Source organism: Cynocephalus volans, chromosome 1, assembly GCF_027409185.1.
Source record: "Cynocephalus volans isolate mCynVol1 chromosome 1, mCynVol1.pri, whole genome shotgun sequence".
Lineage (NCBI taxonomy): Eukaryota > Metazoa > Chordata > Mammalia > Dermoptera > Cynocephalidae > Cynocephalus > Cynocephalus volans.
This window is the reverse complement of record NC_084460.1, coordinates 130,704,789-130,719,817: the sequence shown is the minus strand read 5'-3', so window position 1 is coordinate 130,719,817 and position 15,029 is coordinate 130,704,789. Positions and strand designations below refer to the sequence as shown.

At 35.8% G+C, this 15,029-nt stretch overlaps 1 protein-coding gene across 1 annotated transcript in view; it reads right to left on the bottom strand.

The window, feature by feature from the left end:
• The window catches only part of CCDC191 (coiled-coil domain containing 191), an 89,189-nt gene that overhangs the window by 52,666 nt on the left and 21,494 nt on the right, over nucleotides 1-15,029 (bottom strand). The window contains exons 7-8 of the mRNA XM_063111353.1: nucleotides 13,201-13,354; nucleotides 2,695-2,885 (exon numbers count right to left, since the gene is read on the bottom strand). Of these exons, the coding sequence (XP_062967423.1) occupies nucleotides 2,695-2,885; nucleotides 13,201-13,354 (345 nt within the window). The remainder of the gene's footprint in view (nucleotides 1-2,694; nucleotides 2,886-13,200; nucleotides 13,355-15,029) is intronic.

Here is a 15,029-nt window from a genome sequence, read left to right as displayed (position 1 = left end):
GAATCTAAACAAAAAAAAAAAAAAAAGAAAAGAAAAGAGATGGACAAAAATTGAGTGACCACAATTCCTATTAGGGAAAGCAAGATGCATTTTTAGAAGAAATAAACAGATGAACCCTTGGAGGGAGGTGAGACTCTGAGTACAGGCTCAATAAGAAAAGATGGTTGTTAAATTAGGAATAATAAGAAGTGAGAGATTTGTTGTTGCTCCAGAGAGAAAGTGGGAAGAACAGAAAGAAAAGAAGGGAAAGAAAAAAGCCCACAAAACTGGGCCCTACGTGGGGAATGGGCCAGTGAAGGGAAACTTCAGGTGGCAAAAACAAACATGGGAACAGGAGCTGGGGGATGGGGAGACACAGCTCACATCTGAACAATAGATACAACAAACGATTTCAACATTCCGGTGGATGAGCCAGAGAATCACCTGTGTTTTGTCAATCTGGTAAAGAGTTAAATCTCTATAATGAGTAACCCATTATAATAAATGCTCTCTTCTATCCCTTGAGCTCACGATTTAGAAAGAATTCCTGAAAACCCTATCAAGTTAAATTACAGAAGGGGAAGCAACTGAGCTCTTCATTCATTCACTGACTCACTTGTTATTCAACAAATATGCATTCTCCACTGGGAGAAACCCGATGAGCACAATGAAGAGGATCCTGGGGTTCTCCTGACATCCTCAGTCCCTTGACACTTCTTGGTTTCTGCTTGTAGTAGCTACTCTTTTGAACAGAATCACCCAACTTAAATTTCCTAAAACAATCTCTAGAACAAAGTACAACATGTGGAGAGCCAGGGATTTGTAGGAAAGCAGCACAAAGGAAAGTTTGTGCCTAATAGCTCTTTTCTCATGTTTCTAGCACAACCTGCCATTTGTTAATTACTACTCTTATTTTTCATCTGCAACAGTCTAAGATAAATTGCAAAATAACTGAAAAACATGGCTGTTTTAGGGAACTGTTACTTAAATGCTATTTAACAGAAAAGTGGTATAGTATAGGGAAAAGTATCTGACTCAGAATCAAAAAGAAGGCTCTGGTCCTGGACTAGCTTTGTGACCTTGACAGAGTCATTTATTGTCTTTAGGACTTACTTTTATTATCTGTAAAACGAGGGGCTGGATCAGATGATTCTTGAGGTGTCTTTCTGCTGTACGATTGTTTTGTTCTAATTTTTTGTAGTAAAAAATTATTATAAGTTAAATATTTCCTAACTCAGTTTAAAAAAATTTAGTATCCCTTCTGAACATTTAAAAATAGACACCTGAAAATAATTCACAGATATGACGCAAAAAAGTTCTGAGATCTTTTCAGAAGATTTTAAAAAAAAATTGGCACATCATGCTATTATGAAATCCCCATTTAGTGCTTTTATATTTAAACAGTTTAATTGGAATGGAATCTTAAATTCTCCAGATTTTTCTTTTGTAAGTGTCTTCTAGCATGTAAATCTCACAGGCTGCTTTTAACTTCAGCACCTCAGTTTCCACTCAAGTTATGCCCTCACTCACATTGCTTCCACGTTATAACAACTCCTGTTTCCCTTCTTTATCCAACAAATCCTGCCAGCCATTCCTTTTTCAGTAAACTGTCATCCAATTCCCCTATCAATCACTAGGTCCTGAGATTTTGGAAACAAATTATGAGTTTTCTATGTTGACATCTTTTTTTTTAAAACTGAAGATTTCACCCAGTATATTGTAGGAAAGGGAAATTGACTAGGTCACTCTCCTGCTTAAAAATCTACAAGAATTCACCTCATTGACCAAAGAATACCTAAACTCCTTGTCCTGGCATTCAAAGTCTTTCAGAATTTGATGAACTTGAGTTCTTTGAGGACAAGGGACCATGTACCAGACTCCTACACATCCTCCCCAGAGCCTGATGCTGTCACAAAATTGCACAGCTCCAGGGGGTACCATGCCCTTCTATGTAACAATACTTCCATGTACCATTCACTCAATTTTTCATCCTGAATGAATGACAGAGTTGCCAGTAGAGAAGTAATTATATATAAAACAAGAATTCTCCCCAGCTCCTCAAATAAACAAATGGTTCCTTCTACATCTATGATTTTGATTCAGGAATGTAAAGTCAAACTCAGACATGAGAAGAAAATGTATTTAATTTTAAGATGATGGAACAAAGAAAGCTTCATTTGAAGACAAATTGTGTGTAATTCACAAACATAAGAAGGAGCTGATAAAGAGGTATCAAAAACTTCTAAATAAGGTGAGGAACAAAAGATGACAGAGTGGGAGGAATTACTCTCGGCAGGTTGGCCCTCCCAGATGGATGTTCCCTGCATCCTTAATCAACATTCTATGTGCAGACAGTGTTTTCTAACAATAAGAATTATTGGTATATAAACCAAACTCCCTCTTTTGAATTATAAGATGGTCCAAGGTTCAGTGCTACTACACAAGGCGGCAAGGGAAAGGCCTAATACTTGCTTCCTTTAAAGAAAGAAAAATCATGTACATTGGTATATTTTAATCAAATAATTTTGTAGGCTTATAATTTTCAGTTAAATTTTTCTAGTTTGAAATGTAACACAATCATGATTACTATACTTTATAAGTGGATAAGATGATTCCAGTGAATAGCACTTTCAGAGTTTATTTCTGGACTCTTCAGGAGGAAGATGTCTTAGATAGACATATTTTAAATCTTCTCATGGTACAAATAAATAGTACCTGTTTTCTTCCCTAAGATCATCTTCCAATGCTTGAGTCTCCCGTTCCAACTTCTGGGATCGTGTGTAGTCTCTCCAGGCTCTCAGAACCTTCAGCTGCAACTTCCAGTCGGACAGGGTCCCAGCTTTCCCCAGTTTAATCCTATGATCAAGAATCAGCTTGTGCCAGGCAGAGAAATACCGTTTTTGACACTGCAGTGGAAACATTTGGAAAATCACAACTGATCAGCATTAGTGTTTCTCATACCTAATACTGAGAGCCTGCTCCTCAGATTTCCCCCTCACCCTTTTTCTAACAAATCTAGGAATTTCTAACATGATGGAAGGAAACAGACAAAGCATAATTCCTTTATGTTAATAGTGATGAGAAATATTCAACTTACGCATCTGAGGCATTCTCAGCCTCATAGCTTAAACTAAAATACTTAATTCTCATTGGAAGGTACCAGTCCTATGGGGAGCTGGAAAAACAAGTCACATTTAAAACATGAACTAAGGGGCTTGTTTGAGAGGCTCGAAAGACCTCCTTCCAACATGCCTCCCCTGCCAGTCTGTCTTGGAGCTTAAAATACCAACTATTTAATTCATTCCTGTTACTGACACCACTGATGTCCCACACAAGTGAACATGGGAGATCCATGAGGATGGAATAAGGTTTCTGGTCCCTGAGAACAAGACAGCTAAAAACAACAATTTCAGCAGGGTTACCATTGACCATGTTAGGGTGTTAGTGAGCAGGCCGAGAGAGACTTAACGTTCAGGCTGCCTGCAATCTTCCACTATATACATCTGACAGCAAATTAGACAAGGTCTCCTGACCCTAAGGATGTCTCCAGAATAGTACTTTACTCATGACCTTGGTCTAAGAAAATTGCTGAGATGTAGTCCTTTCCTACATTTTCTATCTTTACAGCAAACTTTACATTCCTTCTAGATCAAATTCTTTCAGCTCTTGGCCTTAACACCAATCACACTGTTTCATGCTTTCCTATCTCTGTTCATACTAATTTCTCTGTCCTTCTCTTCTGCCCTCTCTCTGTCTGACTACTTTAGGAGTCACCTATCTCAGGAAGTGCTCCTATTACCAGCCCTTCTCTGCAAATGTTAAGTGCCTATCTGCTGTGTTCCCAGAGCAATCTATGTTCTCTTCAGTCAAAACATTCATCACACTATATCATAATCAATGGTTTACTGATTTCCACTAGACTCCGAGCCTCCTGAGAAAAGGGACTAGGTCCCATAAATGGGAATGACAAATCTGAGAGTGGCACTGAGTATGGGGAGTGCTAAAATAGAAAGCAACCTCATAGGAAGTGACTTCATGGGAAGTAACAAGGGATGCCTGACGACCAGCTTCAAGGACTTGGCAGCCTTGCCAGAGTCAGCCCTGTTTGCTGGTTCTTTTTCTGTAAAAATACTTAATTTTCACTATTTCAACATTTACTAAGCAACCCCCCACTTTTGCTTGAATTTGGGAACTCTGAAAAAAATTGTCCAAGACATAGTCTCTACCTCTGAGATATTCTAGGGAGAGAGGATATATAAATAAAAAGACCAATAACATAAAGAAGCATATGCTAGAATTCTCAGAAATAGTCCATTTGGCAAGAAATGTTTTCTACACAGGATATCAGTTATGTTCCTGTTTACACAAACTATACAATATTCTTTATTATAATTTCTTATTAGGAGAAAACACTGCAAACTTAAAAAAGCCCTGTTTCCTTTCCATTACGTCTGATGAGGGCACATTTCCCAGACCTTCGCCTTGGATCCCTTGGAAGGAAGAAAAATAGGAAGGAAGGAAGGGAGGGAGTAAAGATTTGCTGAACGTAGGATATGCCTTCGGTCATACAAGGAGAAGACACACGGCTGCCAGGTTGAGGGTTTATGCTTTTTGCATTATTATTTGTTTATCCCACAAAATACAGCATGAAATAAATGGTGTTAACTTGTATGGCACAGTCAAAAGAAAATATCCTGTGTCTCTTTACCAGATTTATTTCAGAGATTCCTTTTGAACAAATTGGTGAAGTAGTCTATGCATAGCTATCTCTAATTTTAACTCCTGGAATATTTTTAGTAATGAAATAGCACAACCATAATCCACCTTGACAATGAGAACACTATTAATAGTGTTCTTGGATTTCTGCATTCCTTTTCTCTGCAAAGTTCAAAGCACCTTACATGCACTATTTTATTAATTCTTAGGCCATGATTACAAAATAGAAATTGTAGATATTGTTATTGTTATTTTTACCTCACCAAGCTAAAACTTCAAGTAGAGAAAGGTTTAATGACTAACTTCACAAAGTGAAGAGTTAATGGTACTCCTAAGGGTAAAATGGAAACATTCCGACATCCTGATGACTCTCATAGGCAAAAAACATCTCTCTTAAAAAGAAGGAGCAAATTCTTTGCTTCTTTTCAGATGAAAGAAATCAATTGGCTAGAGTGTGGTGTTGTAACATCAAGGTTAAGGGTTCAGATCCCTGTACTGGCCAGCCACCAAAATAAATAAATTAATTAATTAAATAAAATATAATGAAAGAAAACTCTATACATAACTTACGTGGTAGAAAAGCACTGGTTAGGAACATATATAAATTAAGAAGGGGAAACGAATTTATAAACACGATAGTCAATATATTTCTTTAAAAATACCTAAGTTGAGACTTCAAGAGCAAAATGATTTCAAAGGTCTATAAGTCACAGAAGTTAACAGCAGCAAAGTGACACACATACAGCAACTGCTTTCTTGAATTTGACTTGCTAGTGGTTTTTTTCCTGCACACTCAAAAAAGCAATTTCATTAAAATTTAAATTAAAAAATTAAGTATGAATCAAGAATAGCTGCTTAGTTATTCTTGATTCATCGCAAACATTTCATTATTCAGATAAACAGTCCCATAAATGTGCTTGGAAGAAAATATTTGGGAAAGTAATATACTCTCAGTCCCATCTTCTCTGGAAGAAGATGCTAGCCGTCTATTTTTATTTGGAAGGGATGAGAAGTGGCATTCTTCCATAGACATAATCTATTTATTCTTTCTAATCCTCCCTCCCCCACAGCTAACTCCCTGCTGCTCCTAGGCCGGCTTCTCCTCTTAATTTCTACACCCTGGAACCACAATAGTGCTCTATCCCCTCTCTCTTTGAAACAAGAACTATTATTTAACATAATAACTAGGTTGGAAGAGGAATACATTCTGTTTAAGCCTGGAGAACTTAAAGTTTTAACTAGCCAGGTAACTAGTCTGACCTCCCTCCATTTCATTTCTAGTTCATTCATTTCTGTATCATGTTTTTTATTTCTGATAGATTTTCAAACAGTCATGTGTTCTTTTCAAATATAGAATGCATCTCTATCATTGCTGTAGTGATAATTAAGGCTTCATTCAGGTAAATAAAATACAGAAAATCACTGTGGTTAGAACTGTTTCTAAGTACATAACTGTAATAATTTTTAAAATAAAATACTACAATGTGAAATTTAGAAAGTTTTTAAGTGAAATGCTTTCCTCCCCTCAAAATCTTCCACAAGACATCATTTTGTTGTTAAGAATTCCACTCAAGAGAACAAATGACAGCTTGCCCTGCTAAATTTATTACCTGCACTGGAGGTGCCCTCATTCTGTTGGCAGGAAAAGCTCTTTCCTGAAGTGTAATCACACTGCTGTCATTGGTAATGATTGACGTTAGGTGGAACAGCAATTTGCTATCTAATCTTCATTGTAATTCTAACCCTGTCAGAATTACAATGCTTATTCTGATTAATGATGTGCATAACTCATCAAAATTCCAGTTATTTCCCTTTTGTCAGAAAGCTCAGTGATAATTGCATCAAAATTCTCCATCATGGAAAAATAAACAATGAATTGTAAAGAGGACAAAAATGTCAACAAGTTCACAATTTATTTTTGTCAAATAGAACTAACCACGGTGCAACCAGTGATCTAGAGGAGTTGGCCAGGGCTCCAAAGTCAGGAAGAAAGCTACACTCCCGTAAGGCTCTCAAGTGATTCCTTACTGCTCCTAGGCCAAAATGAACAGACACCCTATTACTACAAAAGGAAGCAATCTCCAACTTCTTTTTTCCTTTTGGGGACCACTGTAGCCAAATAAAAGACCCCACAGACACTACAAGTGTCTGTGGGTTGGGGAGTGGAGGATCTTTATCATGGCTAAATAAATCTCCAGTGGGAAGCAGCAACACTGAATTTTGAAATGGAGAATCAGTACCCTTTCACCCCCCCCCCCCCCGGTTCCTGATTTTTCTAAGTTTGCCCCAAAGAGAAGAGAAAAAATCAGGGCATCTCCTCACCCCGCAAACATATATATTCCTGTAAGTAATTACATTAGAAGAAATATATTCAGTTCCCAGAACACAGTGCTAAGACCTAGACTTGGTGTTGAGTTCCATGGAAAAGCATAGAGGCCTAAACTTTGATAACCACTGCTATACAAAATGCTTCCATTGGCTGTAGACAAAAAACTATTTTGTTACATCCTGGAAGATGTGATGCTCATTTTACTTCTGTATTTAAATTTTTTCTCCTTTTTTTAAGCTTAAAAAAAAAAAAACCCTTTACAGAAATTTAACAAACATACACAAAACATATACTTTTGTTATACAAAAGTATAACAGAAGAATAAACCTTCACCCAGCTTCAAAAATCATCAACATTTTGGCAATCTTGTTTCCTCTCTCCCCCACCAACTTTTTTTTTCCTGGAGTATTTAAAAATAAATCCCAGATATCATCAGACATTATGTCATTTTACCCATAAGTGTGTCAATATGTATCACTAACATAAGGACGTTTTGTAAATTTTTCTTAAATCAGCTTAGAAGTTTCAATCCGTAATGCTGCTGCAATTATTTAAAAGTTACTCTGTTTCACTCCAGAAGTAGGAAAATTTCAGGAAGCAATTGCTTAGCCTTGCCATACAGTAAATTCTTAACCAATAAAACTCTCTGGGCTCTCTTAAAAAAGAATGACTCATAATATAGCCTATAACCTGGCTACTCATTAGCCTAGGGCTCCTTTCCCAACATGGCCTGGCCCAGTTCTCAAGATCTCATGCTTTAGGGAAGGTACACCTGCTTTTCCCCCTCATCTCCTCTTTCCTTTCCTCTTTATTTCCCTGTGAGACCTTCTTTCCCTTCCTCCACCAATTCCTACTCCCTGTCCACCCTTCTCTACCTCTGGCCACACACATGCAAACTATGCCAGGAACACGGCTTACCTCAGAACATATCAGACAAACGCAAGATTCAACTCCAGGATAATCTGACAGTAAGACAATGATGTAATGTCATTTGTTCCTCACATTCATGGCTCTCAAGATGCTTGTAAATATTCACCTGAAATGTCTAGTGTTTAGGGTAAAAGACTTTCTACTCTAAAATTTCAAGAGAATGAGCTTCATTTATGCCAAGGCTCTTTTCTTAATATTTTAGAAGCATAATTTAATCGGTACATTTTTTTAAAAGCAAAAAATAATCATATATTTAAGAATAGGAATCTCTGGGGTCAAAAAAGGCTTCACGGCACTTTTTTTTTTTTTTTTTTTTAATTTTATTTTGTCGATATACATTGTGGCTGATTATTGCTCCCCTTCATTGCACTTTGAAAAGCAAAACACCAGCTCACCATTTTGGTAAATTAGCCTTCACTGTCCCCTCTGTGAGAATGAGAAGTCTGGTTTCCTCATAGAGTGAGGGAGGGAAGAAAGAACATAACAACAAATTAAACAAAACTTACCCAAACTGATAAAATTTTAGTTGGAAAATTTCTATAGAGTTGGCTATATAAGGTAATACTCATCTATAATAATGCTTCAAACTCTTCCTATAATATATACCAAACATTGCCCTTGGCAATAAACCTAGAGGTGAGAGTTACAGGAATCCCAGTGTGTGTGCTGGCGTTCCTCTTTCTTTGCGGTTTTATTTGCAGAGGCTTTTCCTTCATTTCCCTCTGCAAACATAAGACAACGTTGCTGAGAGGATGGTTGCTATGTGTCAGCTCAGAAACTGTGCTGCTTCACCGGTGTGTAGGCAGTCCTGAGAAACCTAAGATCTTTGGAAAGGAATCATGAGGTACTTAACTAGTTTTCATTACCCTGTCAGAAAAAAGTCCAGGATTCTTTTCTATATATCTCCATCTTTTCTTGGTTTAGTTTGGAGTGAACTTTTGGAAGGCGCTAGCTATGTCATAAACATAGCATTAACAATGATTTCTTTGGGTCATTATTATTTTATTTTCTAACAGAAAAACCCAACTAAATAAGCAAACCAAAACCTTCCCCCAGAGAATTAAGATTTTGATTAGTGTCACCCCATTTTCCACTGTTCTACTCAACTTTCACAAGCAGGAAAGATCATAGAGTTTCTAATCTTATTAAGTAAACAAAAATGTATTTCAGAATGGGGTGAGAATTAAGAAGGCCATGTTCCAAGTACAAGAATTTCATAGTTAGTCCCTTGTTGTTCCTGCTAATTAGCAGTGACATTTGGATTGTTAAATCTCCCCAAGAGATTTCACTGCAAGATCAAAGAGAAAATAGGATAGGCTGGAAGTAGAAAGTTTCTATACAAAAACAGATGTTTTGATAAAACAAAGATACCTGGCAATGAAATGCATAGGAAAGATGCATGAATAGTGCTGCATCCATGCCTGTGTTTTGATAAGAGAGCCTGCACTGTTTCTTTCAGAAAGTCTCCTATTAAATAATGTGGCCCAAATGAGATGTTAAGAGATTGTTTGGGGAAACAAATAAAATCCAGAGTCAAAGCCCAAAGAATTACAGAAATTAAAGAAACCTGAACTTGAGAGACTCCTAGAAATAGATTCTTTAAAGTCTTCCTACAAATATTCAGTACAGCTATTTCTGTTGGATGTGTGCCTGTGAACCATTTTAAGGGTGCTGACAGGAGCTCCCAGTTTTCTGGAGCTCACTGCAAATCAGCTAGGCATTTTCCTCCTTTTCATCCCATGGTCATATCTAGGCTGCTGAGTATTGAAGTTTCATTACCCAAGGGCAACTCTTCAGGTTCCTGGGATTGTGGACTGGGACCAAGATAATGAGCCCAGAGGGCCTGCCTACTCCTGTGGCATTTACCAGAAGATGGTCCTGTCTCCAGCCAAATCTATGTAAAAGTCTGGTATGTGGATTTTTACCACGTTTCAGTTATACCTACCTACACTGGGGAAATCTAAATTAGAGATTCACTAGCCATATTACAAATAAATAACAGTCACACTGAAGGGGAAGGGGAAGAACTAACCTAAGTAACTTTGGAAAACGATATTTTGACTGAATACTATGAGGTTAAAAACAAAAATAACTGTATAAATACTGTGCTCTAGTTAGTACACTTGCTTTCATAGTGTAAGGGTTATTAGGAATTCTGAACCTACTTTTATAGTATACTAGGATTAAAGTAATAAGTAAATATAATGTAGATAATGAGAGCCAGGTTTCTCATTGTTAGAGAAGTTACAAATGAGTAAAAGGGAAAGCCTACACTGAAACCTATGGTACTGAATTAGCATTGAAATATCATGAATTTGCAATTATTTTATATATGTGTATATACACACACACACAGATACAGAAGTAAGTTACAATTACAGAAAAGGGGAAGTATAACATGACCTCTGTGTTGTTGTACTGGAATTGGAGGTATGAATATAAATTTGTAGATTTAGACAAACAGAAATAAATATAACGTGTGTGTATGCATGGGTTGGTATACACATGTATATTTCCTAGCTCAGTCTGCTGAGAGGGCTTAAAACAATGACAACCCATAGCAGTGAGCACACGTAGTACCCAGATCTTAGTTTCTAAAGACCATTCTCCAATAAAAGAAAACATGGTTCCATGCAGAACTTGTTGATTACAGGACTAGGGCAGGAAAAATGCATGATAAACCTAGAGCATCGGTGGTGCCAGAAAAGATGGAAGCATGTTGAAAGGGCAAAGGAGCTAACCTAAAAGATTTCTCAATGGCCAAAGTTGGAACAATTTGAATAAAGTAAATAACAATAATATTAGATTATAACCCACAGAATAAAAAAAAAATGAGCCAACACAGAATAAAATAAATAATTGCATAAATAACTAAGTAGGGGAGAAGGGACAGTTCTTCCTTCTAGAAGAATTTCAATTAGTAAATGTAGAAGAAATGAGGGAAATACAAAATCACCATTAGACAAATACCACATTAATAACTGTTGCAGGGAAGATCTACCAATGGATGCTGAAATTCATGGGTGAAAGTTTAAGGAGAAACAGGATATCTACAAAGTTTCACAGTATCTCCTGCAAGATACTTTTTATTTATAATTTACTAATTATAAAAGAAAAAATAGTACAATAAAAAATTTACAGTTGTACAATGAAAAATTTTACAATGGAGAAACCCAGAAGACACAACCTTAACAAAGTCATCAGGTTAACATCAACAATTATGTACTCCCTGATATGATATACTGAGAAAGGCACAGTATCACTTCTTAGAATATTCTTACCAAAAATGCATAATCTAAACTTAAGAAGAAGAAAATAGGAGAAAATGCAAATTGAGAGACATTCTACAGAATACCTGACTGGTTCTCTTAAAAAATATCAAGGTCATAAAAGACAAAGAAAGACTGAGAACTGTCACAGACTGGAGGAGACTAAGGAGACATAATAACTAAATGCAACAGATAATTATAGATTGAGTCCTGGAGCAGAAAAAGAACATCAGTGGAAAAACTGGTCATATTCTAATAGGGTCTATATTTAGGTAATGGTATTTAATGGTACTGAACCAATGTTAATTTCCTAGTTTTGAGAATTATACTATGTTTACATATAGGGAAAAGCAGGGTGAAGGTTATCAGGAACTCTCTGCACTATTTTTACAACTTTTCTGTACGCCAAAAATTATTTCAAAATAAAAACTTAAAAATAATAAGGCATAGGTACAAATCAAGCAGAATCTGTGGCAAAGTGGAGATAATTTATTCAGAATCTCTCATTTCCCCTTTTGAAATATACTAACTGCTCCTTTTAAAATCAACTAATCTGTTTTAGATGTGTCATTAATTTTGTAAATCTCTGCATATGTGTCTAACATTTATATCTAGCAGTTCCATCTAAACCCTGTGATTTCTTATTATACAGTGAACTTCAATACAACATAAAAATTATTTTTTCAGGGACTACATGTCTTACTTGTCTCTCATTGGTTGGGTAATGTATCATGGCACTTTTTCCTTATGCCTTCTCAAGATGGCTCCTTGAATACTTATTTCTCTTCCTATTTTCTCTTAGAAATCTGAACTGCTATTATAGGAGAACACACTAACTCCATCTGCCTCATGAAGACTGCAGAATCTAACAGTCTTTGCCAATCTTTCTCAAAATGTTAATCCCAACTCTTAACATTTCTTCCTACCACATTTCCCTCTTTATTCCTGAAGCCAAAACTTTGACCAATTTTTTGTTGTTTAATATCTGAATAATTATGACTTCCTGCCTATCAGTCAAAGATGCCATCAGATTTGTCTATCTTTTTTAAAAAATTGCTTTGAGTATTTTACTTTTTTCCTCATATCTTAGTGATTCACATCACATTCAAATTCCAGTTACTGATTTCCAGGGCTTTTAAAAGTCTATCCCTACATTTATCAAGCTCCTCAACATCTCCCTAACATTCTCTTTTCGCTTGTTAAATCTGTCCGTTCACATATTCATTCCATTATCTTTCACTGAATTTCAGCAATGCCTAAAGTCCTGGGGAAGGTGTTGTAGGAGACATAAATTATATTATATATATTTATCTTTTCTTTTCCAAACTTCTCATTTACAAATCTGCCAAATAATTCCTTTTACCTGAAATGTTATAAGACATAAATTCATACTTTTATCAATCCCACTTCTCTGAAAAAACTGTTCAAGTAGCCTGAGAAGGATACTCATTTGTCAATAAAAAACTGGACAGCTATTTTTACAAAAAGAGAAAGCAAAAAAAAAAAAAAAAAAAAGAGAAAGAGTAAAATAAAATGTAGACTATTAAAAAGAAAAGACATGACTACATCATTGCTTTAGAATTTGAGCTACCAAAAGGCAAGTAACCAGTTCTTGTATGTTCTAAATAATCCAGTCCTTAAGACTGTCAAAGTGGAAGCCAGGCTTTTAAAAATTACCAGAGATACCTTGGTAGTTAAATGCTATTCTAAGGAGAGCAATTTAGGAAGAAGTCCTAAATTTACCCCCCAACTTCCCAGGACGCCACCTGAGTACACAAAGAATAGCCCCACAACAGGGGAATGGGGCACTGCCCTGCGTACCAGGTCCGCTGGGTAGCACAGAACAAATGCTGTGGGCGAATGTGGTATTTGTGATGAGGCTCAGTTGGGCTCTGTGTTTACTTTATTCCATCTCTGATGGAGCTCCTTGTCATTTATACTACAGAATGCTGAAGGAAAAGACAGTATAATTCCCACCTGGTGATTTTCCTTGAAAGTCTGGATTAATAACTCTTTCAGTTTCCTTTTTCTTTCCTTTGCCATTTTTTCTTCATCCAGAAGAATATGAGCACTTTGAAACATGCCTTTTTCTGGATTCTTTTGAGAATTTTCATCTTGCCTTTTCTTCTCCCTATTAATAGCAATTTAAAAATACATGTATGTACAATAGATTTAACAATAAGTAATTATAACCTATTGCAATTAACAGTGAATGAACTCTTAATTTTCCATTAGAAGACACAGATTTTTAGATCTGGCTCTACAATTACGTAGCAGGGTGTTTTTTTTTTTTTTTTTTTTGAGTCTTAGTTTATTCTTTTATCAAATGCAGATTAAATGAAGTAAAATTGCTATGAATTATTTTGAAAAGTAGAAAGTCCTGTAGATATTTTAGTAAAGTATTTACATTGAGTTTAATATTGAGCCATAATTTGATCAAAATTTGAGAGTTAACAATTACTAGGTATTTTCTAATATGGACATAAGTTCTCTTTCTCTTCTTACAAGGGGGGGAAAGGGTCCTCAAGTATAAAAAGGATAACAAGGCTTACCACAAGGATTTTACAAGGTTTCTAAGAAGAAAAATAATCAAAGAATCAGATGTTATTGAGTGAGGAGAGAACAGAATAATTCTAAAATAGCTGAAAAGATTAAAATAAAAATAGAACTTAATGATAATAATGAAAAGGCCTTTAAGCACGTAACTAAAATCTCTTAGTAACCTTGTTGCTCATCCTCTTTCTCACCCGTCTATCTGTTCTTCCTCATCCAGGCCATCCCTCTTTCACTCACCACTTCAAGCAAGTGCATAGCTATTGCTTTCTTATTGGAATATATTTAACTACATAGGTATGTGTATGGGTACAAAGCACATACAGTCGTCCCTCCATATCCACAAGGGATTAGTTTCGGGATCATCCTCCCATCCTCTCCCTCCACCTTACCAATATCTAAGGATGTTCAAGTATCAGATAAAATGGCATAGTATTTGCATATAACCTACACACATCTTCCCATATACTTTAAATCATCTCTAGATTACTTACAATACCTAATACAATCTAAGTGCTGCATAAATAGTTGTTATACTGTATTTTTAAATTTTGCATTTATTGTAATATTTTTATTTATTTATTCATTTTTTTCAAATATTTTAATCTGTGGGTTGGTTGAATCTAAGGCTGATGGAACTCGTAAATACAGAGGGCTGACTGCACTATTAATGATAAGGTAAAGATAGCACCTGGTCAGGAATCATGATTTGTAGGCTGTGCCCACAAACTAGCTCTAAAAATTCAGGAAAATCACCTTGTCTTTCTGGAACTTTACGGTTGTGGAAACTCAGATTGAAAGGGATGCCAGTATACTCTATAGACATTCTTTCATTCATTTTCGTATATCGTACAGACGGCACACCATGTTATATCTTATTTCTGGTGACGTTAATCTTTATCACTTGGTTAAGGTGGTTTCTCTAGTGTGAAGTTGTTATTTTCCCTTTGTAATTACTAAGTACCTTGAAGGAGAGACACTTAAAAACCAAGCAATGAAGCAGATTTAGGATAGCTTACAAATAAGTTAAAAAAAATAACAATAGAATTTTATTGACTCTTTCCAAACTAATGCCATAATAGTGTTATATTAGATGATTATAGGCAGGTCATAGAGGGCATTAAAGAAATACAGTTCTAATACCATGGATCTGATATATTTCAGTAACATTAAAATATATATTTGTTATGAAATACCTGCTCATTGTGAAAAATTAGAGAGATATAAAAGCCATCTATCTTTCCACCCAGAAA